Below are 26,649 nucleotides of genomic sequence, written 5' to 3' on the forward strand. Positions count from 1 at the left end.
TATTGGAAGCTGCCCAGAGTGTCTGGGGCAGCCCAGTCAAATGGGTGGGGTAAAAAGAGTAAAATAATAATAATAATAATAATAACAAAATAGGACGTCTCTATTTTCATCGGAGAAATGTTGGAGCGTATGTTGGAAGTATGGGGAGAGCCGTGGCTCTGTAGCAGACCATCTTTTGTAAAGATCCCTCTCGCCGGTGAGGTGTGTTGTGTCATGTCCTGGTTTGGATACGTTTATAGTAGCAGCTTTTGTTGACTGCTCACTCCCAGTGCTGAAATTCTTACTGCTTGCTGTTCATGAAGCGCCAACTGCTGGCCCCGCTCCACCGAATGTTTTCTGGTGATATAGGGCAGTCGGCACAGTTGCTCCCTTTCCTCGAGCTTACTCTCCCTCTGCAAATAGACGCTGCACAGATCTTGCATGCAACACAGCCCCTCCTATGGAGCTGCTGAGAGGGTTTGCGGGGCCCCAAAGCAAACCCAAATCAGGTCCCATGCTTCTGGTCTGGGGTGTCGGGGACAGGACTTGTGCACACTTTTGTCCCTGCACCTGATTTCACTTACTGCATTTTCAGAAAAACAAAAAGTTTCTTGGGAACTTTTTATGAGCACAAGAAGGCAGCAGTGCTTGAGCTCATTTCTTTTTCCTGAGCTGGGTTTCCTGAACTGGGTCTTTGTGCTTTTGAGGCTTGAGAGTTCTCTTCAAGCACAGGAAAATAAATTGCGCTGTTCAGCATTAGTCTTCCAATTTTTGTGCAATTAGCACGAAGGGCTAAGAAATCACGATTCTGCACATTGCTGGTGCAAACAATCTCACACACGAGGAGTTCATTTGCACAGGTCATGCATGAATCTGCTTGCAAGTGGGTGAGGCGCTAAAATTTACTTGCCATTCAAAAGAATCTTGCCATTCAAATACTCGAGGCAAATGAAATGGGGAACCTTTCTTCCCTAGAAGAGAATTGTTGTCTTGGCCACTGTGAGGATGGAGCTTCTTGGATGTGTGTGTGTGTACAGTGGTACCTCAGGTTACATACGCTTCAGGTTACAGACTCCGCTAACCCAGAAATAGTACCTTGGGCTAAGAACTTTGCTTTAGGATGAGAACAGAAATCGTGCTCTGGCAGCACAGCAGCAGCGGGAGGCCCCATTCGCTAAAGTGGTGCTTCAGGTTAAGAACGGACCTCCGGAATGAATTAAGTATTAACCTGAGGTACCACTGAACTGTCGAGATCTGAACTGACTAGCCCCTTGGCTCCTCGCTTAGCAGAATGATATTTAAACAATCTAAATTAATCAAGTGACCTCCCCCCCTTTTTTGTTTTTTCATTAAAGCTTGGACGCGTATTCACAGGATGGGTGCAGCGAACTTTCCAGAGCACCCACGCAGCTGCAGCCTCCCAGGCGACCTGTGCTGTTGCTGATGAAAATAACAAGGCCCCTGACCCTGTCCCTGTCCCCGAAGATTGCCCTGTTTGCTCATACAACGAATGGGACCCGCTGGAGGAAGTCATTGTGGGGAGAGCCGAAAATGCCTGCGTTCCTCCTTTCTCTGTGGAGGTCAAGGTAAACCATTTGCTGTCTGCGTCGCAGGACTTTATGTATGCTCTTTGCAGCTTCCCACTTTTGCAAACGCTGGAGAGGTTTTGCAATAACAGGCTTTTACAATGTCTGTTTTGTTATGAGTACCGAAGACTTTTAATAGCAATTGTGGGATTCTTTCTGTCTGGGTCCCTGCCTGCTATCCCCAATCAACTTGTAAATAAAAGTTATTGCAAGAAAAAAAATGGCTTGCTTCCAGTTTTGTAGCTCTTACAAGGAGGGAATTGCAAGCTCAGACAGACAGTCTGCATCTAGAGTTGAAGCCTGTGTATCATTCATAGAGTCCTGAGGTGTTTAAGGCTTTATAGGTCAAAACCAGCACTTTGAATTGGGCCTGGAAACTAATTGGCAGCTGGTTTAGTCAGTGTAATACTGACTGTAAAACTGTTTTGCCCCAGTGAGCAGCTTGGCTGCCAAAGTCTGCACCAGCTGAAGTTTCTGAACAGTCTTCAGAGGCAGCCCTATGTACAACACGTTGCCGTAATCTAACCTAGAGCATAAACAACAGCAGTTAGGCTATCCCTTTGCAGATACAGTAGGGGTGCAGCTGGGCCACCAGCCAAAGCTAATAGAAGGTACTCAGCGCCACTGAGGCCACCTGAGCCTCAAGTGACAGTAAGGGATTCAGAAGTACCCCCAAGCTGCATACCCGCTCCTTCAGAGGGAGTGTAATGCCATCAAGAGCTGGCAATCTCCCAGCCATCCAGTCTGGGGAACTGCCACTCGCAGGGTCTCCATCTTATCTGGATTGAGCTTCAGTTTGTTGGCTCTCGTTTCCATTTCCGAGGCAAGACACCCGTCCAGCACCTCCACTGCCACGCCTGCAGATGTAAAGGAGAAATAGAGATTTGTGTCATCAGCATATTGTTGGCAACATACTCTAAACCTCCGGATAACCCTGTAAGTAAAGGGTGGCCAAGTTCTGTACAGTGGTACCTCAGGTTACATACACTTCAGGTTACAGACTCCGCTAACCCAGAAATAGTACCTCGGGTTAAGAACTTTGCTTCAGGATGAGAACACTGAAAAGGATATACCAAGAGCTCTGGCCAAAAGTTTCAATACAAGGAATAATTCCTACTCGAGAGTTGAAAAGAAAAACGTGTATATTCTGCTAAGAATAACAGTTTTAAACTAATAGTAAATTTAAACACAACGTATAAATGGCAGTCAAAAAGAGTCCATATTATATTTATTCTGATTTTATATAATATGGACTCTTTTTGACTGCCATTGAGACTTGTATAAAACAATTGTTGTGTACTGGTATTTTATGTACCTTTATACTATATCACTGCATATTTGAAACTACATTATTCCTGCACTTAAACGTTGTGTTTAAATTTACTATTATTTTAAAACTGTCGCACTTATACGTTGTGTTTAAATTTACTATTAGTTTAAAACTGTTATTCTTAGCAGAATATACACGTTTTTCTTTTCAACTCTTGAGTAGGAATTATTCCTTGTATTGAAACTTTTGCCCAGAGCTCTTAGTATATCCTTTTCAGGATGAGAACAGACATCGTGCTCCGGCGGCACGGCAGCAGCGGGAGGCCCCATTAGCTAAAGTGGTGCTTCAGGTTAAGAACAGTTTCAGGTTAAGAACGGAACTCCGGAACGAATTAACCCGAGGTACCACTGTATTCTTGTAGTGGAGCTGGGGGTGGGGTGGGCTACCTACTCTATGCAGCAGCTGTAAAAGTGTGGGGCTGAAACTTTATTTTACCCCACAAAATCTCTCCTAAGTGCTCAGTGTCTGTAGTAGTCAGTAGCCTGCAGTAGTAAGAGCAGCCTTCATCAAGCTGGTTTCCTTCAGATACAGTGGTACCTCGCCAGACGAATGCTTCGCAAGACGGAAAACTCGCAAGAAGAAAGAGTTTTCCGTTTTTCGAGGTGCTTCGCCAGACGAATTTCCCTATGGGCTTGCTTTGCAAAAAGAAAGGCCATAGGGAAATCTCTGGGGACCTCTTTTAAAATGCTGGCGGTCAGGAGCAAAGACTTTCGCCCACCGCCGCCCTTCAGAAAGGTCCTGGACCTCTTCTGAAGGCCGGCAGGGGGCAAAAGTCTTTGCTCCACCCCCGCCTGCCTTCCCGGGACAGCGGAGACTTCTCCGCTGTCCCGGGGCGATCTTAAAATGCTGTCGGGCGGCAGCATTTTAAAATCGCCCCGGGACAGCGGAGAAGTCTCCGTTGTCCCGGGGGCTTTTAAAATGCTGGCGGGCGGCAGCAAAGCACTCCTGTCCCCGGAGCTTGCGGGGCGGGAGGTGGGGAGAAGGGCTTTTCTTCCCACCGCCAGCCTTCAGAACAGCCTTCTGAAGGCTGGCGGTGGGAAGAAAAGCCCTTGTCCCCCCCCCCCAGCCTTCAGAAGAGGTCGGGGGACAGACTGTCCCCGGACCTGGTCTGAAGGTGGTTTCCATAGGAACGCATTGATTGATTTTCAATGCATTCCTATGGGAAACCGTGCTTCGCAAGACAAAAAACTCGCAAGAAGAAAAAACTCGCGGAACGAATTAATTTCGTCTGGCAAGGTACCACTGTATTTCGGAGTGCAATTTCCATTAGCTTTGGCTGACACACGGAGGAAACATGGAAAACTGCTTTAGAGTCAAAGCAGGGACGTGCAGTGATGGGGCCATCAGATCCGGCACTTAGGTTGCTGGTTGACAAGCCCATATTGATTTTATTATATCATGCTTCTGCACTTACTTTCACAGTTTATTTAGAGAGCAAACCCTAAACACGCTTGCTGAGGAGGAAGGATTACGGAGCACAATGAGAATTACTTTAGAGTCAACATTCATTCAGCTGTGCTGTCAGCCCAGCATTAGTTTTCCAGACCTTGTTTGACATTTGCATGCTGCCAGATTAATCTGGCTGCAAAGAACACTATCGCCTGCAGGTATAGAAGTAAATACACTGATAATATTTGAGTGGCTTGACAGGCACATGGAAGCGATGCGGTTTAGCAAGTGAAGCAAGAAACCTCTAAGAGACGGAGCTGCTTCACAGGTCAATTTTCAGGGGTGGGGTGGGGTGCATAGGGTTGCCATATAAAAAGTAAAGGGACCCCTGACCATTAGGTCCAGTCGTGGCCGACTCTGGGGTTGCGGCGCTCATCTCGCTTTATTGGCCGAGGGAGCCGGCATACAGCTTCTGGGTCATGTGGTCAGCATGACTAAGCCGCTTCTGGCGAAACCAGAACAGCGCACGGAAACACCGTTTACCTTCCCGCCGGAGCGGTACTTATTTATCTACTTGCACTTTGACGTGCTTTGGAACTGCTAGGTTGGCAGGAGCAGGGACCGAGCAACGGGAGCTCACCCCTTCGAGGGGATTCGAACCGCTGACCTTCTGATCGGCAAGTCCTAGGCTCTGTAGTTTAACCCACAGCGCTACCCAGGGTTGCCATATATTGAAGAGCAAAAAGAGGGCAGCCTGAGATGTTGCCAACTTGAGATGGGGAAAGAGGTGCACGGGCGTGGGGCCCTTGCTGCCACGCCCCTGTGCCTGTTTCCCAGCTCGGGTTGGCAGTGCCTGTGGCGTGCAGAACAGCCCGAGCCCAATACTTGGCATGACCTGATCTTTGCTGCGACAGCCTCGCTCCACTGCGACGCTTCTGCTTCTGGGGTACAGGGCCCTCCCAAACATAAACATGCCCCCCAACCCAGACATTTCCTTTAAAATGTAAAAATCTGCCCGGATGGGCATGTTGGCACCCGAAATGAGGACACATCCAGATTTCCCCAGATGTCTGGCAACCCTAGGGAAACTGTTCTTAACCTGAAGCACCACTTTAGCTAATGGGGCCTCCTGCTGTCACCGCGCCGCCAGAGCACGATTTCTGTTCTCATCCTGAAGCAAAATTCTTAACCCGAGGTACTATTTCTGGGTTAGCGGAGCCTGTAACCTGAAGTGAATGTAACCCGAGGTACCACTGTATCAGGAAACGGTGTTTCCAAGCAGACCCCTATAATCTCATAATTGTGTGGCTTCTGATAAGAGTCTCCAGGCCCCTGGAATGATACCAAGGGAAGTTTGCGACACAGTTTCCCAACAGAGTTGAGAGGGTAGCTGTGGCGATCACACAGGGTCCCCGGATGTTTGACGGTCTATTGATCCCTGTGCCACCACTGTGATTGCTTTCCCGCTGCCACCAACCCGTTTCTCTCGGGTACACACTGAGTCCAGACAGTTGTTAACATTAACAAATAACCAAGTTTATTTTATAGGCATGAACAAGTTTATGGTTTCAGTTAATTTTTATTGGCAGTTTCTTAATCTTAGTTTTTTTTACTGACCTATATGTTCCTAACAACTTCAAATTGATTATCCCAACTATCTGTCTGACTCCACCTAACAGTTCTTCTCACTCTCTCACAACACAACTCGACCAACCCACAGACTTATCCTCCCTCTTCCTTCTCCAACTCCCAACTGACTTTCCAACAACTCCAACTCTAGCTCCTCCCCTTGGGTTCCCACTGACCAATCACTTCACACTCATTGAACCCTTTCCTTATGATCCACCTAATAGGCAAACGCCACAGTAGCAAACCACTTTTATATATTTTATTTGTAAAAGGGTGCTTTTTTATTATTTTTTAAAAGTGCATTTATCACAGCCTGCAATGAGCGGTTCGACATGTAGGTTCCGAGTTGCTGAGCTGGCAGTCTCTGAAGGTCGTGTTTATGTTACAGGTTTCATTCCAGGCCATTTCTGAGTCTCCAGGACTGAGTCCTGCTGGCAGAAAAACTCGGGCTGTGTACTGTACATTTGGCCGCCGCTGCAGCAATTCATCTTCTAGCTGTCTAAAGGCCTTCTTAACATTTCCCTACTGAAACTTAAATACAGTGACAGATGTTCACTGTTGGCTGAGCTCGCTGCTCTGCTGACCTCTTTTTTTAGCAGCCGGTGGAGGGGCAGGGGGCAGTATTTATTTATTTTTTAAAAGCCACATTCACTTATTCATTGACTTCTTCAAAGCCTTAATACGTGGCATTCACATATAATGAATCGCATATGTGCAAAGCTTTGCTTGCGTTCTGTAGAAGGCGGCTGGCTGCAACACTCATTCCACTACAGCGTTACCTCGTGTTAAGTACTTAATTTGTTCTGGAGGTCTGTTCTTAACCTGAAACTGTTCTTAATCTGAAGCACCACTTTAGCTAATGAGGCCTCCTGCTGCGGCTGCGCCGCCAGAGCACAATTTCTGTTCTCATCCTGAAGCAAAGTTCTTAACCTGAAGCAGAGTCTGTAACCTGAAGCAGAGTTCTTAACCTGTTAGCGGAGTCTGTAACCTGAAGCGTATGTAACCTGAAGCGTATGTAACCCGAGGTACCACTATGGTTTTTTTTTCTGCATGTACATAAGAGGAAGGTGACAGATGTATTGTACAGTGGTACCTCAGGTTACATACGCTTCAGGTTACAGACTTCGCTAACCCAGAAATAGTATCTCGGGTTGAGAACTTTGCTTCAGGATGTGAACAGAAATCGTGCTCCGGCGGCGCAGCGGCAGTGGGAGGCCCCATTAGCTAAAGTGGTGCTTCAGGTTAAAATCAGTTTCAGGTTAAGAACGGACCTCTGGAACGAATTAAGTACGTAACCAGAAGTACCACTGTATGGGTACTTCTCGCGGCCACAGCCCTGAAACCGGAAGTTTATTTCAGGCATTTTATACCCTGCCTTTGAAGGAAAAATGACCGTCAGAGCAGCTTACATAAATCAAGTACTAAGGTGGATTCTGACTTGAGGCTCACTGTCTAAAAAGTCATGACACGTGAAGAAAAAGGAACTGGAGGGAGGAGGAAGAAAGCAGGCTCAAAAAAGAACGTTCGGGTCAGGCACCCCCTTCCCTCAGGCAGCTGACTTAATGGCAGTCACTGCACCCAATTCCTACAAGTCTTAACTAGGGTGTTGAACAATTTTGATGGAAACAGGTGTAGAAATTGCCAGTGTAATAATGTTCCTTTTGTTTTTATATTTTGCTAGAAGAAGCCCAGAGTGGTGGCATATAAATAATAGAGGGGGGAAAGGCTGACACAAGGTTGCCCAGTTAACTTTGTGCTGAATGGGGATTTGAACTCAGGTCTTTCTAGTCTAAGCCCAGGACTCTAACTACTATGAAAAACTGTCCGGCAATCGCTCTTGTTTATCTCAGTGGAATTTCTCCTGCTTGCAGTTGCAGTGGTGCCATGTGATTCAGGTGCCATGTGAATAGCAATAATTTTAATTTATTACCTCACATGGCTTGGTTATGACAATTTAAAATACATTATTATTATTATTATTATTATTATTATTATTATTATTATTACAGTGGTACCTCGGGTTACAGATGCCTCAGATTACATATGCTTCAGGTTACAGACTCCGCTAACCCAGAAATAGTACCTCAGGTTAAGAACTTTGCTTCAGGATGAGAACAGAAATTGTGTGGTGGCGGTGCAGCAGCAACGGGAGGCCCCATTAGCTAAAGTGGTACCTCAGGTTAAGAACAGTTTCAGGTTATGAATGGACCTCCAGAACAAATTAAGTTCTTAACTTGAGGTACCACTGTATTTGAAATTATTTACCGCCCTATACCCGGAGGTCTCAGGGCAATTCACAGAATAAAATCCAAATATAAAACCACAAAATACATAATCAAAATAAAAACAACAACCCAATAACCCCCACCCCCAAAAAGCACATTTCAAAAGGGCATAGGATCCTCACAACATTTCAAGTAAGACAATTAACAAGCCTAGACAAGAGCCACTCATTGGGAAGACCATGATCTCAGAAATGTTTGCAGCAATATTTATTGGCAACCAAATTAGCCAGGTGCCTTTCTGATACAAAGACAAAAATCGCTTTGAAATAAGAGTGGGAAGGGAAAAAATTAGCTGTGGTTGTTGAGCAGATGTAATGTAGCACCCTGCTTGTGGTTAACGCTTAGCTGGAATGAAATATTCAACGCAGCAATAGAGAAATTAAAATAATAATTTATTTGTCAGACAAATAAATGATAGGCACAGTGGTATATGGTTACCAAAGCTCTGCCTGCCCTCCAGCCCTGATGACCAGCACTTATATTTCCTCAGCCCAGCCCCCTTGCTCCTCCTTTGGCTGCCTCTGTCCAATCAGCCTGGTTGAAATTCCTATTGGCTGTTTGCTAGAACCAATCATAAAAGATACACCCATTTCCTATTACCTTTTATGGGAGACAAAGAGCTATATTTCCTTCTATCCATAAATGGCAGACAAGTAGCCATATATCTTACATTTGCCTCGATAAGGCACCTTAATTACCAGATCACCTTTTGCCCCTGTTGCCCCTGCATTCCAAAACAAATGGCTAAAACAGATGGCTCATGGTATTATTTTCTGTTAAACAATAAATCTTACTATTTACCAACTCTTAGTGTTTTTGCATCTTGATTGCATTCTGTAATATGTAGGGTCAGTGTAACCTTTGCTCCCAGCCTGTATTTCCCTTTTACAACCTTGAGAAACCTGTCTCCTGCTACTGCTATAAATTAGGGGGGCCCTTGTCCAGGAGGATAAACAACTGCCAAAGTACTTAGCCAGCTGCTTTTCTGCCTGGCATGAAACATTTGCAAATCTTTAAGCTCATTTTAAAATACAGGCCTTGATCAGATGCAAATATATCTTTAAAACACAGGCCTTCATCAGATGCCTCAGTAATACTATTCAAAAATAGTTTTAAAAACTTAGAATTACAGAAAATGCAATCACCTGAAAATACATGTCCTATGAGACTGACATACTGTTGTTTAACTGTTAGCAGATGAATACACAGTGATTTTTTGCAATGTTAATATGCTGCTGGTTCATGTCTGCTTTTTCTTTATTGATTACCAGGCAAATACGTACGAGAAGTACTGGGGGTTCTATCAGAAGTATGGAGGCCAGAGTTTCCCCCAGGATCATGTGAAGAAAGCAATTGCTGAAATTGAAGAGATGTGCAATATTCTGAAAATGGAAGGAGTGATTGTGAGAAGGCCAGAGCCACTAGACTGGTCAACCAAATATAAAACGCCTGACTTTGAGTCCACCGGTAATTGCTCAGTGACTTGGAATGTGTAGAATCGATTTAGAGCATGCCCACATCCAAGCCGTACATATAAAGCCCATGGGAATCCTGGGAAATGTAGTTTAAGGGTGCCGGGAATTGTAGCTCTGTGATGGGTAAGCTGCAGGATTCTCTGGAGGAAGCCATGACTGTGAAAAGTGGTAAAAATGTGCTTAAAATGTACATTTTGGATGTGAACCATGTCTCCGTCTCCTCATTAGTTTATAAAGTATTGTTTATTCGTTATTGATGAGATTTGTTTCCTCTTTAAAAAAACACAAAAAAACTTTAAAGTCCTCATGACAATTCATAAAGGACAACAGTAGCCTGCCGTTAAGCAACTTAGTGTATTGCTATCTATAGTTTCACAGGGGATGCATGTTGTTTACAGTAAAACAGTACAGTCCCTTCTGTTAATCTAGATCAGGGGTTGGCAAGGCTTACTGAAATATACTCGGAGTGGAGAGTGGATTTCATTCTCCTTATTCAGCTCATAGTGGTGAGGAGGAATGGAAGTTCCCCCAGAATGTCTGCTTTATATACATTATTTACACAATGGGCCCCACGTGATTGGCTAATTCCGGGATTCTCCTGTAGGCCAATCAGGTTGCGGATTCACTTCCACCTGGAGTTGGATTGGGTGGCTCCTGTAGACCAATCAGACTGCTGCATTCTGGATCCTATTGTTCTAGGACCAATCAGACTGCTGCATTCTGGATCCTATTGTTCTAGGACCAATCAGACTGCTGCATTCTGGATCCTATTGTTCTAGGACCAATCAGACTGCTGCATTCTGGATCCTATTCAATTCAGTACATAACGCTTACCTTGCCTGTGTCAGTTCACTGCCATGGAGACCCCTCCGTGGGCCCGATGGCGGGTGTGAGGGTGTGTGTCCATGATTTTCAGCATCTGTGTCCCCACAACGCGCTGCGCCAGTTTAATGCAGCATGCGGGGACTCGCCGAGCGGGTGGCTCAGTTTGGGGGCGGCTCGTGGGCCAGTAAAACGACCCCTGTAGGCTACTTGTGGCCCATGGGTCTTAGGTTGTCGGCCCCTGATCTAGATCTTGCTAGGCCTACATAGACATCACTGTTATGCAGTTGTGATGCGCTTTAGGCACACAGAGGAGCAGCCATGATGGATTAAAATGGATGACACGCTGAAATGTTTGTCTGCCCCGTACAAACTGCTTGAACTTGAGCACACCGTTTTGCTGCTTTTTGATAAAGGCTTGGCACTCTGGTTAGAGTGGCAGAAACGCAGCCATGTCCCCAAAAGAAGGTTGGGTCATAACACATTTTGGAAAACTGACGCTGGGAATCAAGTTGATTTGTTTCGGTTACGTTCAGTAGCCTGTGGTTTGTTTGTTTTTTCGCTTGATGTGTGCAAGCGTTACTCCCTCTTCCACTGGGTTGTTACCTAGCAAAATCGAACCTTGAATGGGATCCAGTGTGCAGGATTTGTGCCACTGTTGATTGGATCCCCAGATCAAACACTTTGTTCTTTTGGTAGGTATGTACGCAGCTATGCCAAGAGACATTCTGCTGGTCATTGGGAACGAGATCATTGAAGCGCCGATGGCTTGGCGCGCCCGTTTCTTTGAATACAGAGCGTACCGGCCCATCATCAAAGAGTACTTCCGCCGCGGATCAAAATGGACCACAGCACCAAAGCCCACCATGGCGGATGAACTTTATGACCAGGTATTACACGGGTGGCGCTGTGGGTTAAACCACAGAGCCTAGGACTTTCTGATCAGAAGGTCGGCAGTTCGAATCCCCGCAACGGGGTGAATTCCTGTTGTTCGGTCCCTGCTCCTGCCAACCTAGCAGTTGAAAAGCATGTCAAAGTGCAAGTAGATAAATAGGTACCGCTCCGGCGAGAAGGTAAACGGCGTTTCCGTGTGCTGCTCTGGTTCGTCAATCATGCTGGCCACATGACCCGGAAGCTGTACGCCGGCTCCCTCGGCCAATAAAGCGAGGTGAGCGCTGCAACCCCAGAGTCGGTCACAACTGGAACTAATGGTCAGGGGTCCCTTTACCTTTACCTATTATTATCCTTTTGGCTTTCAAGGAAGCAACTATGGTGGCAGGAGCAAGGGTACCTTCCTAGTGTTATTGGAGTACAACTCCCATCATCCTTGACCATTGATTGGCCATGTTGGTGTTGGGAAAACGCCCTGGGATGGCTGCAAACTTCCCCAAGTCTCCAGAGCATTCCCCGGTGGCTCTCTCTGGCTATAAATTTTCCTCAGTCCAGAGTGGCTGCTAACAAGCGACTCTTCTCTCCTCAAAAGAGCACACCAGTCTTCTGGTATATCATAGCAGAAGAAAGACTCAATCGTAGTTCCAAAACTACTTTATTTACAGTCTTATATACAGAGGGAGGTGCATGGCGCTGTGGGTTAAACCACAGAGCCTAGGACTTGCTGATCAGAAGGTCAGCGGTTCAAATTCCCGTGACGGGGTGAGCTCCCGTTGCTCAGTCCCTGCTCCTGCCAACCTAGCAGTTCAAAAGCAAGTCAAAGTGCAAGTAGAAGGTAAAAACGGCATTTCCGTGCACTGCTCTGGTTCGCCAGAAGCGGCTTAGTCATGCTGGCCACATGACCTGGAAACTGTACGCTGGCTCCCTTGGCCAGTAAAGCGAGATGAGCGCCACAACCCCAGAGACTGGACCTAATGGTCAGGGGTCCCTTTACCTTTTATATACAGAGACTCCATCAGTACATCTGTGCTCTCTGAACACCAGTACAGTGGTACCTCGTGTTAAGTATTTAATTTGTTCCGGAGTTCCATTCTTAACCTGAAACTGTTCTTAACCTGAAGCACCACTTTAGCTAATGGGGCCTCCCGCTGCCGCCATTTTGCCGGAGCACGATTTCTGTTCTCATCCTGAAGCAAAGTTCTTAACCCGAGGTACTATTTCTGGGTTAGCGGAGTCTGTCACCTGAAGCGTCTGTAACCTGAAGCATATGTAACCCAAGGTACCACTATACAGAGCTGCAACACACACAGAAGTGAAACCAACTTCCAATAGTACAGTGGTACCTTAGGTTACATACGCTTCAGGTTACATACGCTTCAGGTTACAGACTCCGCTAACCCAGAAATAGTGCTTCAGGTTAAGAATTTTGCTTCAGGATAAGAACAGAAATCGTGCTCCAGTGGCACGGCGGCAACAGCGTCCCCCATTGGCTAAAGTGGTGCTTCAGGTTAAGAACAGTTTCAGGTTAAGTACGGACCTCCGGAACGAATTATGTACTTAACCCGAGGTACCACTGTACTCAGAAGGAAGAGATAACACAGACTTACTTTCTCATGCTCACTCAGACACTCACATGATGTATACAAATCATAGTACCACTCGCTTGGATAGATAAAAATCCTAACAGTTGGCAGGGGCTGATGGGAGCTCAATGCCAACAATAATATCTGCAGGACGATCCGTGTTCCTCACCCCAGAACTCAGCATTTGGCCACAGCATGTCTGCATTGGCAACCCTCCCTGCTAGAACTATCAGCCCTGGAAAAGCTTAGGCCAGGCTTCCTCAACCTCAGCCTTCCAGATGTTTTGAGACTACAATTCCCATCATCCCTGACCACTGGTCCTGCTAGCTAGGGATCATGGGAGTTGTAGGCCCAAAACATCTGGAGGGCCGAGTTTGAGGAAGCCTGGCTTAGGCAGATCAGAGGTTGAGAAATGGCGCCATGTGATTGACCTGAGTAGTGGGAACAGTCCTAGCGAAGGCCTGTGTGTGTTTTGTCTTTCTGAAACCAGGATTACCCCATTCGCACTGTGGAAGACAGGCACAAGCTGGCTGCGCAGGGCAAATTTGTCACAACTGAATTCGAGCCGTGCTTTGACGCTGCAGATTTCATACGAGCCGGAAGAGACATCTTTGTGCAAAGAAGTCAGGTGAGCAGATCGGTTCCTTTTTTTTGCAGTATAATTTTTTATTATTTTTTTCAAACATTTGCACCATAATCTTCTTATCAAATAGTTACACTGTTTCATAAATTGACTTCCCACTCTCATTTCTGCAGTCTTTTTACTCAGACCGTCTCTACTGCATTATATCTTTATCTATTATACAAGTTTCTCTGTTGCAATTATTTTATCACTTTTTCTTCCTCTGCTTTTAGCTAGAATCCTGCCTTCAATTTCATTTGACAATAATATTTTAAAAAATAGTCCATTCTTCTATGAAAAGTTCACCATTTTGATCTCTTAATTTCACTGTCTGCTTTGCCATTTCTGTGTAGTCCAACAACAAAATCACATCCATTATCCATTTTTTAGTTAGATTTATTTGTTGGTTAGTACCAACTTTTATGCCAACTTTGAAATGCCTGCTGAAAACTTTTCTATTCCACTACGCCTATGCAGACAATTATGAATACACCCCCCCACACAATGCTCTATTGATGTTCAATTTAAATATCTGCCTCTCTCTGTCCCTCCATTGTGCCAAGTTGGCGGAGTTTTGCACTTTGGGAGTACGATGATCAGAGTTAATGCAGCGTGCCTTTATTAGCGGCAGAGTTTAGATGAGTGATTTATGTCATTCCCCCTTTAAAAAAGCTCAACAACTCTTGTCAATCCTTCCCCCCCAAAAAAGGTAGATCACTGCCATTTTTTTTAAATACTGGGAGTAGATCGAAGTCTCTTGGGTGTTAGACGGGCCTGATATATGGCTTACTGTTGTTGCAGATATTTCTTCTGAAACAACTAAAAGTCTAAATCTTGCTCTCAAGGTTACTAACTACATGGGTATTGAGTGGATGCGGAGACACCTTGCGCCGGAATACAGAGTGCACACCATCTCTTTCAAAGACCCCAATCCCATGCACATCGATGCCACATTCAACATCATCGGACCGGGTCTTGTGCTTTCCAACCCAGACCGTCCGTGCAATGAGGTAAGGGATCTTCAGACAAACTGGGGGCAAATATATAAGAGCAGCCCTGTAAGATCTGGCCAAAGACCCATCTATTATTGCTATTATTATTATTATTTATTGAATTTATATACTTCCCTATACCTGGGGGTCTCAGGGCGGTTCACAGAACGAAATCAAAACATAAAACCACAAAATATGTAATCAAAATAAAAACAGCAACCCAATAACGCCCCCCTGCCCATTTTAAAAGGGCATAGGATGTCAATCAAGTCCTGGTTAAAAAGGAACGTTTTTGCCTGGTGCCTAAAGGTGTCCAATGAAGGCGCCAGGCGAATTTCCTTGGGAGAGCATTCCACAGATGGGGAGCCACTGCAGAGAAGGCCCTGTTCTCGTGTTGCCACCCTCTGGACCTCTTAAGGAGGAGGCACACGAAGGAGGGCCTCAGAAGACCATTTAGTAGCCTAATATACCGGGGGGGGGGGGGGCATTCCTGTATTTTGATAGACCATTTCATTTCATGTCTAATAGTTTTAGATACTTTACAAAATTAGTTACTTTCTTAAATATCTGTAATTAGCATTAAAAATAGGCTGCAGAAAAATATGTTCAGAACAGCATGATCTTGAAGTAAGTATTGTTCCAATGTATGCATTGACAAAACAATTTTGCACTAATTTTGTGCTGTGCACAAGCTTTTCTGAAAGATAAATACACCACAAGGATCTGTTTAATTAAAACAAAAGACTAATTCAGATGCCTTTATAAAGACACAAAATAGCCTCTAACAATGTGGATTCAAGAGGTATAAGATGATTTCAAAGTCCAGGTAGGTTCATATGGAAAGAGGCGGTCCTTGAGGTATTGCGGTCCTGAGCCGTTTAAGGCTTTATAGTTCAAAAACAGCCCTTTGAATTGGGCCCGGAAACTAATTGGTAGCCAGTGCAGTCGGACCAGGATTGGTGTAATATGCTCAAACCGTCTTGCTGGTCCGGTGAGCCACCTGGCTGCTGAATTCTGCACCAGCTGAGGTTTCCGAACAATCTTCAGAGGCAGCCCTACGTATATTGCACGGCAGTGATCTAGTCCAGTATCCTTTTCTCACAGGGGTCAACCCATGGGAAAGCAGGACCCCCAAGCACAAGAGCACCCTCCCCCTCGGCAGCTTCCAGCAACTGGTATTCAGAAGCATCACATCCTCTGACCATGGAGGCAGAACATAGCCTTTGTGGATCGTAGCCCTTGATAGCTTTCTCCTCCATGAATTTGTCTAACCCTCTTTTGAAGCCATCCAAATTGGTAGCCATCACTGTTTCCTGAGGGAGCAATTTCTGGTGTACTTCTAGGCCCCCTCCCTGAGGTGCTAGCTGATTATGTGCAGGGAGTTTGATGCAGGAGAATATTCAAACATCCTGTTCAGAGGATGTTTCTTAAAGTGGTAGAGTCCTGCCAGAAGAACGGAAGAGTCCTGTTTAAACAGACCCAACGGCCAGTCTAGACCAGTGTAGGCCCACAGGTGCTTTTGGGAAGCTCGCAAGCCCAGACTTTTCTGAACCCTTTGAACAAGTCGCTAGGTTTCTCATCAGCAATTGTTAACTAAGCCAAACATTATTTAAGCCCTTGTTTTTGCAGCTGACCTTGGGCAATTGCGTGCAAAGGTTGTGATTCCTTTTTACAGCTCTTAAATTTGTGTGGGCTCTTCCTTGGACACTTGATCAGTTTGTGCTCCATCTAAAAAAAGGACTGTACAGTGGTACCTCGGGTTACAGACGCTTCAGGTTACAGACTCCACTAACCCAGAAACAGTACCTCGAGTTAAGAACTTTGCTTCAGGATGAGAACAGAAATCGCACAGTGGTGGCGTGGCGGCAACGGGAGGCCCCATTAGCTAAAGTGGTGCTTCAGGTTAAGAACAGTTTCAGGTTAAGAATGGACCTCTGGAACGAATTAAGTTCTTAACCCGAGGTACCACTGTAGTGAGGGACACGGGTGGCACTGTGGGTTAAACCACAGAGCCTAGGACTTGCCGATCAGAAGGTTGGCGGTTCGAATTCCCGTGACAGTGTGATCTCCTGTTGCTCAGTCCCTGCTCCTGCCAACCTAGCAGTTTGAAAGCACGTCAAAGTGCAAGTAGATAAATAGGTACCGCTCCAGCGGGAAGGTAAACGGCATTTCCGTGCGCTGCTCTGGTTCGCCAGAAGCGGCTTGGTCATGCTGGCCACATGACCCGGAAGCTGTACTCCGGCTCCCTCACCCAATAAAGCGAGATGAACGCCGCTACCCCAGAGTCGGCCACGACTGGGACCTAATGGTCTTTACCTTTACCTTTACCACTGCAGTAGATTGCTTAAGGTAGCAGAACTATTGCTCTGTTTGTTACCCTGGAGCTTCCTTGGACAGAAAGATGCATGTAGCCAGTGCCGGATTTACGTATAACCTAAACAAGCTATAGCTTAGGGCCCCACTCTCTTGAGCCCCCCCCCCAAAAAAAAATAAAGGAAAAGAAAACTGGATATACATTTCCAAAATAAAAGATAAAAAACAAATAATATAAAACCTACATACAGCAACCGTGTTTTGTGTTGTGTAGGCTCCTATGATGTAAGTAATGGGTTCCGCCTGCTAGCCTGCTCCCTAAAATATCACTGGTTTGCTATTATTATTTCATGTTATAGCAAGTTTCTAGAGACTAGATTATGAGTCTTTGTAAACTGTGTTTCTAAAGGAACTTTTGTTATTGCCAAATGCCAATGTGTTTGCGTTATTAAGTTTGTTATGAATAAAATATCGTTTTAATTTAGAGCTTAATAATTATTCCACTATTAATATACTTCTTCTTAATTGTATTTCACTTTCAATATACTTCTTAATTGTATTTCACTATCAATATACTTCTTAATTGTATTTCAATTCAACAATTGCTTTGATAAAACACATATTTTGTTATGTACAAATGGCTTTAGATACCTATTAGGTCCATAATTTACCATCTAGCATATATTCAACTGAAAAAAAAGCAGCAATTTGTTGTTGACAAAGGACAGCTAGACATATAAAGGGCCCCATTACTTTCAGTAGCTTAGGGCCTCATCAAACCTAAATCTGGCCCTGCATGTAGCGTATGGAGAATGTGTTTATCTACATGAGAGGAATGGCCTACAAAAGCTGGCATGAGTGCTAGAGGAGAAGAAATTAGTGTGTTGCTCTCTTTTAAAATATCTTGTCTGGTGGGGGTGCTAGAATCATCTGACGGGCCTCTGTGGGAAGGAGAATAGTGGAAAAGATGGACATTGGGTCTGATCCAGGATAGCTCTTGATCTTCATTTGCAGTGGGTGGCCAAAGGAGGATGTGGAGTGTTTTCTAGGGTGCTATCTGCACTATAATTTAAAGCAGTACAACACCGCTTTAAACAGTCATGGCTTCTGTGGCAACCTTCCTTAGTAAAGATGGGAGTAAGGTAACATGACCGGATTTGGGGGTGGTTTTAAAATTTAGACTCTCCCTGTCTAAATTTTTAGAGGTCTGCATGTGTAAGCCTGCACTGATTGCATGTCAGTTGTGAAGTACAAAGTACAATATCAAACATTTTAAGAATATTTGAGCAATTGGAAAATATTAGACGCCAGTGTCAGCACAATACATTTAGCTCCACACTGAGATTGCATTCACACGGCAGTTTATTCCATTTTCACAAAATGTTTCCCTAACTGATAATTTCCACGTTATTTTTCAGCTTTCACACAATGTAAAAGCCACCTCTGGAGCTATTGTGCTATATAGAAGCACGTGCTTCCATATTATTTGCAAATGGATTCTTTTCTGGAAGCAAATAACATGGACTTGACTGCTAAACTTGAACTTTATTTCACTATAGTTACAGAAGAGGCTTTTATGATGTGTGAAAGCTCAAATATAATGTGGAACTTAGCAGTTTGGGGAAAGATTGAAAATGGAATGAACTGCCATGAAAAAAAAGGATGCTCGGTGTCTTTCTTTGATGTGCAAGTAGAGAGCCCTCTTGTGATGAAAACTAAGCAATGCAACTTCTGCAAACAATACTACATTTTCCCATAAAGACCTTGGGACCAACTAGATTTGATGCTGAGTGCATATTTTCATTTTAGCGTGCATGCATTTTAACATGCAAATGCCAAGAGCAGCAATGGCGATCATAATAAGGATTGTAGGAAGCAAGGTCATGGGTTTGATCCCTATATGGGTGCACATTCCTGAATTGTAACGGGCTGGACTACCAGATTATCAATGGTGTCCCTTCCAACTCTATTTTTTTTTACAAAAAAATTAAATAATAATTTTTATTGAATGGTTTTATGTTACAAAAAACAATACAGCCATACTACCACTAAATATAATTAAGAAATAAAAATTACATACATCGATAATTAGTTTGTTATTTTTTACCGTCTTATTTCCTCCCAAACACTGCATACAACAACACACATATGTGCAGACACCCACACACCCACACCCGCACAGAAAATGATAATAATAAAAGTAAATATTTTTTCCCCTTTTATCTTCCAAAATCTTTTCTTCAGCTTTGACTTCCTGTCAAGTCCCTTTGCATATGTTTTATCTTACATTTGAATGTACACAAAACAATAAACCTTTCTATATAATTTTTCTAATACATTCTGAAAACATAATAAATCCTTAATTGTAGCCCACCTCCTTTTAGTTCCTTTATCACTCGAATGCTAGCACAGAGTCAAAACTATTATTGTATCTTTGAACATATTTTTTATAATCATCCAACTTTCCCGCTATTTTTTGCTATTATTCTTAACCCTTTCCTCTCCTTCTGCGATCCCGCAAGACACACCCTCTTCTGTGGATGCTTGTTTGCATTGGGAATAAATCCCACAATGGTTAAAAAAAAATCTCCCAATTTGAATCTCTATCTCTTTCAGATCGATCTCTTCAAGAACGCAGGCTGGACGGTGGTTCACCCTCCATTGCCCCTGATCCCTGATGGTATGTTTAGCTTATTCCCAATTTTGAAGACCAGTTGTGCAAAGCAGAAGTCCCAGACTTCATCCACCCAATGGGAGTGCTAAATATTATTTCCTGTTTATATTTGCATCCAGACCACCCGCTGTGGATGTCCTCTAAGTGGCTCTCTATGAATGTCCTGATGCTGGATGAAAAACGTGTGATGGTCGATGCCAACGAAACTCCAATCCACAAGCTGTTTGAAAGTCTCGGTGGGTCAAAATGTTTAGGGATGTGTATAGACACCAGGAAAGGTTATATTTATTAGATATTATCCTTCCTTCCTTCCTCACGCTTGTGAGTTCAGCAGAATGCATCCCTTTGCAGCTTAAAAGGGAAGCTTGGATAGGTTAGTTTTAGCCTTTTAATTTAAGTTATCCAGGATGCTTTAAGGAAGACTGGATTCTCCTGGTATTTCCCATATTCTCCCCCCTGAAAACAATAATCACCTATTGTACAAAAAAAAAAAGTAAAACAGTCTTATAAAAAGTAAAAAATGACATTTACTCATTCAGTATTCCCTGTTGAAGAATTGCAGAGTAACAGCAGCTTTGTTCAGGCAGGCTTAAAATAGTAATCCAGTTACAAATACACACTTTAGTCTAGTTCAAAATGGAGTCGGTGTGGCTCAGACTTAGCATATGTTATACATTGCTGGAATGAGGCGAAAGAGCAAAGAGAAAGTGCCCAGCCAGGTGAGGAGATTATATGTGGCTATGCCTTCCCTCTGTCAGGGCACATTGCAAGTGGCTCTCAAGAGTTCTGTCTAGCAAACTTACAGGAAAACTCTGTGAGCTTCAGCTCCTATCATGTGCCTGTCTAGCAAGCATGCATTGTTGGTTTGATTGCAACTTAAATATCCCATGCAATGTAGTGTGTAAAGGTAAAGGTAAAGGGACCCCTGCCCATTAGGTCCAGTCGTGGTCAACTCTGGGGTTGCGGCACTCATCTCGCTTTATTGGCTGAGGGAGCCAGTGGACAGCTTCGAAGTCATGTGGCCAGCATGACTAAGCTGCTTCTGGCAAACCAGAGCAGTGCATGGAAACGCCGTTTACCTTCCTGCCAGAGCGATACCTATTTATCTACTTTGCACTTTGACGTGCTTTCGAACTGCTAGTTTGGCAGGAGCAGGGACCAAGCAACGGGAGCTCACCCCGTCATGGGGATTTGAACTTGCCCACTCGGCCAAGTCCTAGGCTCTGTGGTTTAACCCACAGCGCCACCCGCGTCCCTAATGTAGTGTGTAAGTGAAGCTTAAAGGAGCAGCTAATTGTCAGGGCTGCAGTCACATGACGGAGAAGGTGATGAATATGGCTCTGCCCCAGGGCCTCTCTAGGCCAGAAACAGGAAAACCTGTGGCTCCTCTATGCAGGTCCTATCATCCTTGGTCATGCTGTTTGGAGCTTATGGGAGTTGGGATCCAACCGTGAGGTCACAAATTTTCCCATCCCTACTCTCTGGCAACTCTTAAGGCAGGTGTGGGGGACTTTTGACCCTCCAGATGTTGCTGAACTTCAAAACCCATCACCCCTGGGCCATGCCAGCTGGGAAAGATGCAGAGATATGAAGAACCAGATTTAAGCCTGGAAAAATAAGAAATATGAGAGAACTGAAATTGACTGAGCCATTTGGGGGTAGCTTGGCCAAAATGGCCTCACAGGGGGATCCCCACTGTTGGGAGAGGGGGGTTCAAGCCCAAATCTCCTTGAAATATGCCCCAAACACTCTATGACACTGTGCTGTGTTATAAAGATAAAAAAAAAGGTAAAGGACCCCTGGACGGTTAAGTCCAGTCAAAGGCGACTATGGGGTTGTGGCACTCATCTCGCTTTCAGGCCGAGGGAGCTGGCGTTTGTCCACAGACAGCTTTCCGGGTCATGCCTTCCCCTAATGTAATGTCTACTTTTGACAATAATGAGTTAATTCCTTGCTCTGGGCAATCCTAGCTCTGACACACATTATTTTGTTAATGAAATTTCTACCCCACCTTTCCTCCCAATCTCATTTTGCTGCATTCACTGGGGGATTATGACACTGGTCATAATAATTAGTTCATAAACTATTGAATTCAGTGGGTCTAGGTGAAAAAGGTAAAGGACCCCGGACGGTTACGTCCAGTCAAAGACGACTATGGGGATGCGGCGCTCATCTCGCTTTCAGGCTGAGGGAGCCGGCGTTTGTCCACAGACAGCTTTCCGTGTCATGTGGCCAGCAGGACTAAACCACTTCTGGCACAACAGGACACTGTGACAGAAGCCAGAGCGCACAGAAATCCCGTTTACCTTCCCGCTGCAGCGCTACCTATCTATCTACTTGCACTGGTGTGCTTTCGAACTGCTAGGTTGGCAGGAGCTGGGACAGAGCAACGGGAGCTCATCCCATCACAGGGATTCGAACTGCCAACCTTCCGGTTGGCAAGCCCAAGAGGCTCAGTGGTTTAGACCACAGAGCCTCCCGCGTCCCTGACTGTGTTGTAAATGAAGTAGGATCTGGCCATAGTACCAGAAATGCTTGCACAGCTCCTCATAACCCTGTGTGTAAATCTGAGTCAGCCTTCACCAAAGGGTCTTGCTTCGCTTTCTTTTCTCCTGCAGGCATTTCGACAGTCAAAGTGAACATCCGCCATGCCAATTCCTTGGGAGGAGGCTTCCACTGCTGGACCTGCGACATCCGCCGTCGTGGTACCCTGAAGTCTTACTTTGATTAGGAAGGGTGCAGCTTTGTGAAGCTGCACGCGGTTAAGTTTGCATGAGCTAGGCATAGGCAAATGAAGAAGAGGAGATCGGTTTCATCTTTCTGCTTAAAAAGGGTGCGAGTGCATGGACTGCAATACTTGGGATGGTGCCCACCTCCCCACCCACCCCAACGGAGGTAACAGGAACATTGTGCCCTAAGAGCCTATTCACACATTACACAGAGGCAAGCCCAAGATGTGCCTGTATGTTCCGTTTATTTTGTTTTTCCCTTCATGCATATATTTGTTCAGAAGTAAGCTCCACTGTGCTGGACGTGGCTCATTTCTAGATGCACAGGATTGCAGCCTTAAATCACTAAATCCACTATCTTTTTTTAAAAATTCCCTTTTTAGAAGATGCCTACATTTTCAAAAGGCTCCTGCTACTCTTGCTTAGATCCAGACTGTTGGTTGCTGTTGGGTCCCAACTGAAATCAGTAGAACACTCTGTTGGTTAGAGCATGGTGCTGATATTGCCAAGGTTGCAGTTTCAGTCCCTTCCATTTCTACAATTCTATGGAAGTGACCTGCTGCTGACCTTATTTCCATAGGACCTCAGTGCATCTGACTTACTCTGAATCTACAAAGCACTGCTGAAACTTTTGTTACGTGAATACAATACTGGTAACGACACACACGACGTAACAGGCTGTATGTAACTGTGTAAATTCTATTTCAAAAAAACAACAACAATTCAACGTATCGTATCACAATATGTAATTCCATAGACCAATTTATCATATGAGTGTAACATATTCTGAGAGATTAAAGTCCAGTGGATTGATCAGGAGATACAGTCTATTCAGTTCTTATGTTAGCAACATAAGATCCTGATTAATCCGCTGGACTTTAATCTCTCAGAACATGTTCTGCTCATATGTTAAGTTGGTCTATGGAATTACATATTGTGATATGATACGTTGAATTGTTTTTTGAAATAGAAGTTACACAGTTACATACAGCCTGTTACATTGTGTGTGTCGTTACTCTGAATCTAACCTTTCCTGTATAGGTTCTGTAGCCTTTGAAACAACTTGGGTGCGCCCTCAAACGCTGTAATGTGTGAAATGGCCCTTAGCTCATCTAGGCCAAAGTTGCAACTCCTCATCAGCAGTACAGGTCTTCTGGCTGGCTTTTTGAAAGACTTCCACCTCCCCGTGAAGTCCCTTCTTACATTCACTTCCAGGATGCACAAACTTCAACAGTACTTTTCAGCCTCATAGAGGTCAACTGGTTGAAACTGCTCTACATCTACCTCTTTTCAAAAAGGCAGCTAGAAAGGTTAGACCTGAGTTTTAACAGAAATCTTTCCAGTATCTTTTCTAGTTTGAGTGTGTTTGTGGATGCACATCACACTTCATAAAATTTAAGGCAAAATATTTAAATACACAGATCTTATATGGACCTTGGTTTTTACTGATTTTGTATAAGCTATTTAGGTTAGTTTGACTTGTGTTGTTGTTGTTTTGAAAAGGTTAAGCCCCACGCTGATGCGGCTGTAACTGAATTTATTAATCATGTAGGAATCATATGATGCCCTCTGTGGACCAGCTTGACACCCATTCATTGGAGCAGGGAACCTATGTGCTTGCAATCCATCACACAAAGGCTAGGGATCCTCGTGAATTGAATTTGGTCTGCATTTTTAAGCAAACAAGCCTGATTTGGGGGTTCCTGGTTTGCTACACAGATTGGCCTAGTGCTATCCTTCTATTTTCCTCCCTTCTCTGTTCTTTGCGATACACTTCTGGAAGCAGCGGCCCGCTTCACACATACGCCAAACTATGACATGCATGTCTCCTGATGTACGCTGTCAGTTGTTGTTGTTGTTGTTTAGTCGTTTAGTCGTGTCCGACTCTTCGTGACCCCATGGACCAGAGAACGCCAGGCACCTCTGTCCTCCACTGCCTTCCGCAGTTTGGTCAAACTCATGCTGGTAACCTCGAAAACACTATCCAACCATCTCGTCCTCTGCCGTCCCCTTCTCCTTGTGCCCTCCATCTTTCCCAACATCAGGGTCTTCTCCAGGGAGTCTTCTCTTCTCATGAGGTGGCCAAAGTACTGTAGCCTCAGCTTCACAATCTGTCCTTCCAGTGAGCACTCAGGGTTGATTTCCTTCAGTATGGAGAGGTTTGATCTTCTTGCAGTCCATGGGACTCTCAAGAGTCTCCTCCAGCACGCTGTCAGAACTGTGCCTAACTCACTCTCCCTTTCCTGCGCATACAGGAAGCAAAACATTGTGCCTATGGCTTACAGTTCGGTGCAAAATTGATCCTCAAAGTCTGCTTCTTTCCAAACAAACCACAAGAGAGCGAGCTTTTTTCCAGCAGCATGTACCAGCATTGTTACGTGTTCGCAGCACGCCATAGCTTGAGTTTCTTTGATGGGTGAACGCAAAACCAAGTGCGTACCTTGTCAAGAAATATACACCGAAAGAATATGCAGGAAACTGTGTGACACAAAGTTATGAATGTATACAGTATTTGCAAAATTTGCCAGACCAGAAAAAGATTGATCTCTCCATCCTTAAAGTTGGCACAACCTCTGCCCTTTGAAATGGGAGATTCCTAAAAGTCCACCTTAGGAGGTCAGGCCCTCATATATAACACTGAACCTCATGCTTTTCCTGAACGCATGCTCCCTAGATGACTCGGTTGTTAGAGCATGGTGCTGATAACGCCAAGGTTGCAGGTTCGATCCCTTTATGGACCAGCTGCATATTCCTGCATTGCAGGGGGTTGGACTAGATGATCCTCAGGGTCCCTTCCACCTCTACACTTCTATGATTCTACTTAATATAATACAGACTTTTGCACGATGCAGAGAAAATGGGTAGATAATTTTTTTCCCCAGCTAGAACTTGGGGGCTTTAAATGAAGCTGAATGTTGGAAGATTCAAGGCAGACAAAATAAAAGCCCTCAAGAATGATGATGATGATGATAATTAATAATAATAATAATAATAATAATAATAATAATAATAATTTATTTATACCCCACCCATCTGGCTGGGTTTCCCCAGCCACTCTGGGCGGCTTCCAGCAGAATATTAAAATACAATGATTCATCAAATATTTAAAAAATCCCTAAACAGGGCTGCCTTCAGATGTCTTCTAAAAGTCCAATAGTTGTTTATTTCTTTGACATCTGATGGGGGGGGGCATTCCACAGGGCAGTGATGGCTACCAATGTGGATGGCTTTAAAAGAATAGACAAACAAATAAACATAAAAGAATAAACAAGTAAGGCTATGTTTTACTTCTGCTGCTTCCGAATGCCAGCTGCTGGAAACCACTGAGAGCCAGTGTGGTGCAGTGGTTAAGAGTGGTGGACTCGTAATCTGGTGAACCGGGTTCGCGTCTCCGCTCCTCCACATGCAGCTGCTAGGTGACCTTGGGCCAGTCACACTTCTCTGAAGTCTCTCAGCCCCACTCACCTCACAGAGTGTTAGTTGTATGGGAGGAAGGCAAAGGAGAATGTTAGCCGCTTTGAGACTCCTTAGGGTAGTGATAAAGCGGGATATCAAATCCAAACTCTTCTTCTTCTTCTTCACTGGAAGGGAGAGGGCTCTTGAGTTGAGGTCCTGTTTGCAGGCTCCCCTTAGGTCTCTAGTTGGCCACCGTTTTCATGAGGTGGTGGTAATGGCAGGGAAGTCATGCACATAGCTCCTTACTCCAGTGGATGGGTTTGCAGATGAGTCAGGAGATGGGGCATGGTCACCTTCCTACACAATCACATCCGCATAGTGCTTTCTAAAGCTCTGGACTTTGTATCTAGTGCCCTGGTTTAGGAAGTAGTTCTTATTTCAATGTATCTTCTCTCGATGAACATCACTTCTGGTTTGTTTGTTTTTAAAGTTCCCATGTGTGCCAGCACATTTGATTTCGTGAGCTTGTTTAGATAAACGAAAAGCTTTTTATTGTTGTTATTATTGTTAATAATCCTTAGCAGAAATGCCAGATCATGGGAATTTTAAGGATACCCACCAGTGCTGTAAATTAAGTTTTCAATACTGATTTCCTCAATATGTATTTTTATGCCGATAAAACATGTTTGCATTTGTGAACTGTTGGTGTTTCTCGTTTTGAGGGTTGATTTTCTGCCTTGGACAAGAATGGCTACACCCTGACCCCCACTCACCCCAGAAAACCCAAATCCTGTGTGTGTGTGTGTGTGTGTGTGTTTGTCTTCAGACATTCACACTAAACATTTAAAGCACATTCAACACACATTTAAAACACATTACTTCACCCCCAAAATATTGGGAATGATAGCATAAGGGTGTTGGGAAGCGTAGTTCTGTGACGGAGAAATGATAGTT

General features: G+C 44.5%; 1 protein-coding gene and 1 long non-coding RNA gene across 2 annotated transcripts in view; both read left to right on the forward strand.

Moving 5' to 3' along the window:
• Positions 1 to 23,164, forward strand: part of GATM (glycine amidinotransferase) — a 32,445-nt gene extending 9,281 nt beyond the window's left edge. Inside the window, exons 2-9 of the mRNA XM_083712819.1 lie at positions 1,335 to 1,565; positions 9,470 to 9,665; positions 11,195 to 11,385; positions 13,460 to 13,597; positions 14,437 to 14,601; positions 19,513 to 19,576; positions 19,690 to 19,806; positions 22,189 to 23,164. Of these exons, the coding sequence (XP_083568945.1) occupies positions 1,335 to 1,565; positions 9,470 to 9,665; positions 11,195 to 11,385; positions 13,460 to 13,597; positions 14,437 to 14,601; positions 19,513 to 19,576; positions 19,690 to 19,806; positions 22,189 to 22,301 (1,215 nt within the window). The 3' untranslated portion in view covers positions 22,302 to 23,164. The remainder of the gene's footprint in view (positions 1 to 1,334; positions 1,566 to 9,469; positions 9,666 to 11,194; positions 11,386 to 13,459; positions 13,598 to 14,436; positions 14,602 to 19,512; positions 19,577 to 19,689; positions 19,807 to 22,188) is intronic.
• A 1,335-nt stretch (positions 23,165 to 24,499) lies between these two features.
• Positions 24,500 to 26,394, forward strand: LOC310831825. Its single transcript, XR_014557996.1, has 2 exons — positions 24,500 to 24,779; positions 24,833 to 26,394. It is a non-coding gene; the product is annotated as an uncharacterized lncRNA (long non-coding RNA).
• Positions 26,395 to 26,649: the final 255 nt, after the last annotated feature.

Source organism: Podarcis gaigeae, assembly GCF_964106915.1.
Source record: "Podarcis gaigeae genome assembly, chromosome: 14".
Lineage (NCBI taxonomy): Eukaryota > Metazoa > Chordata > Lepidosauria > Squamata > Lacertidae > Podarcis > Podarcis gaigeae.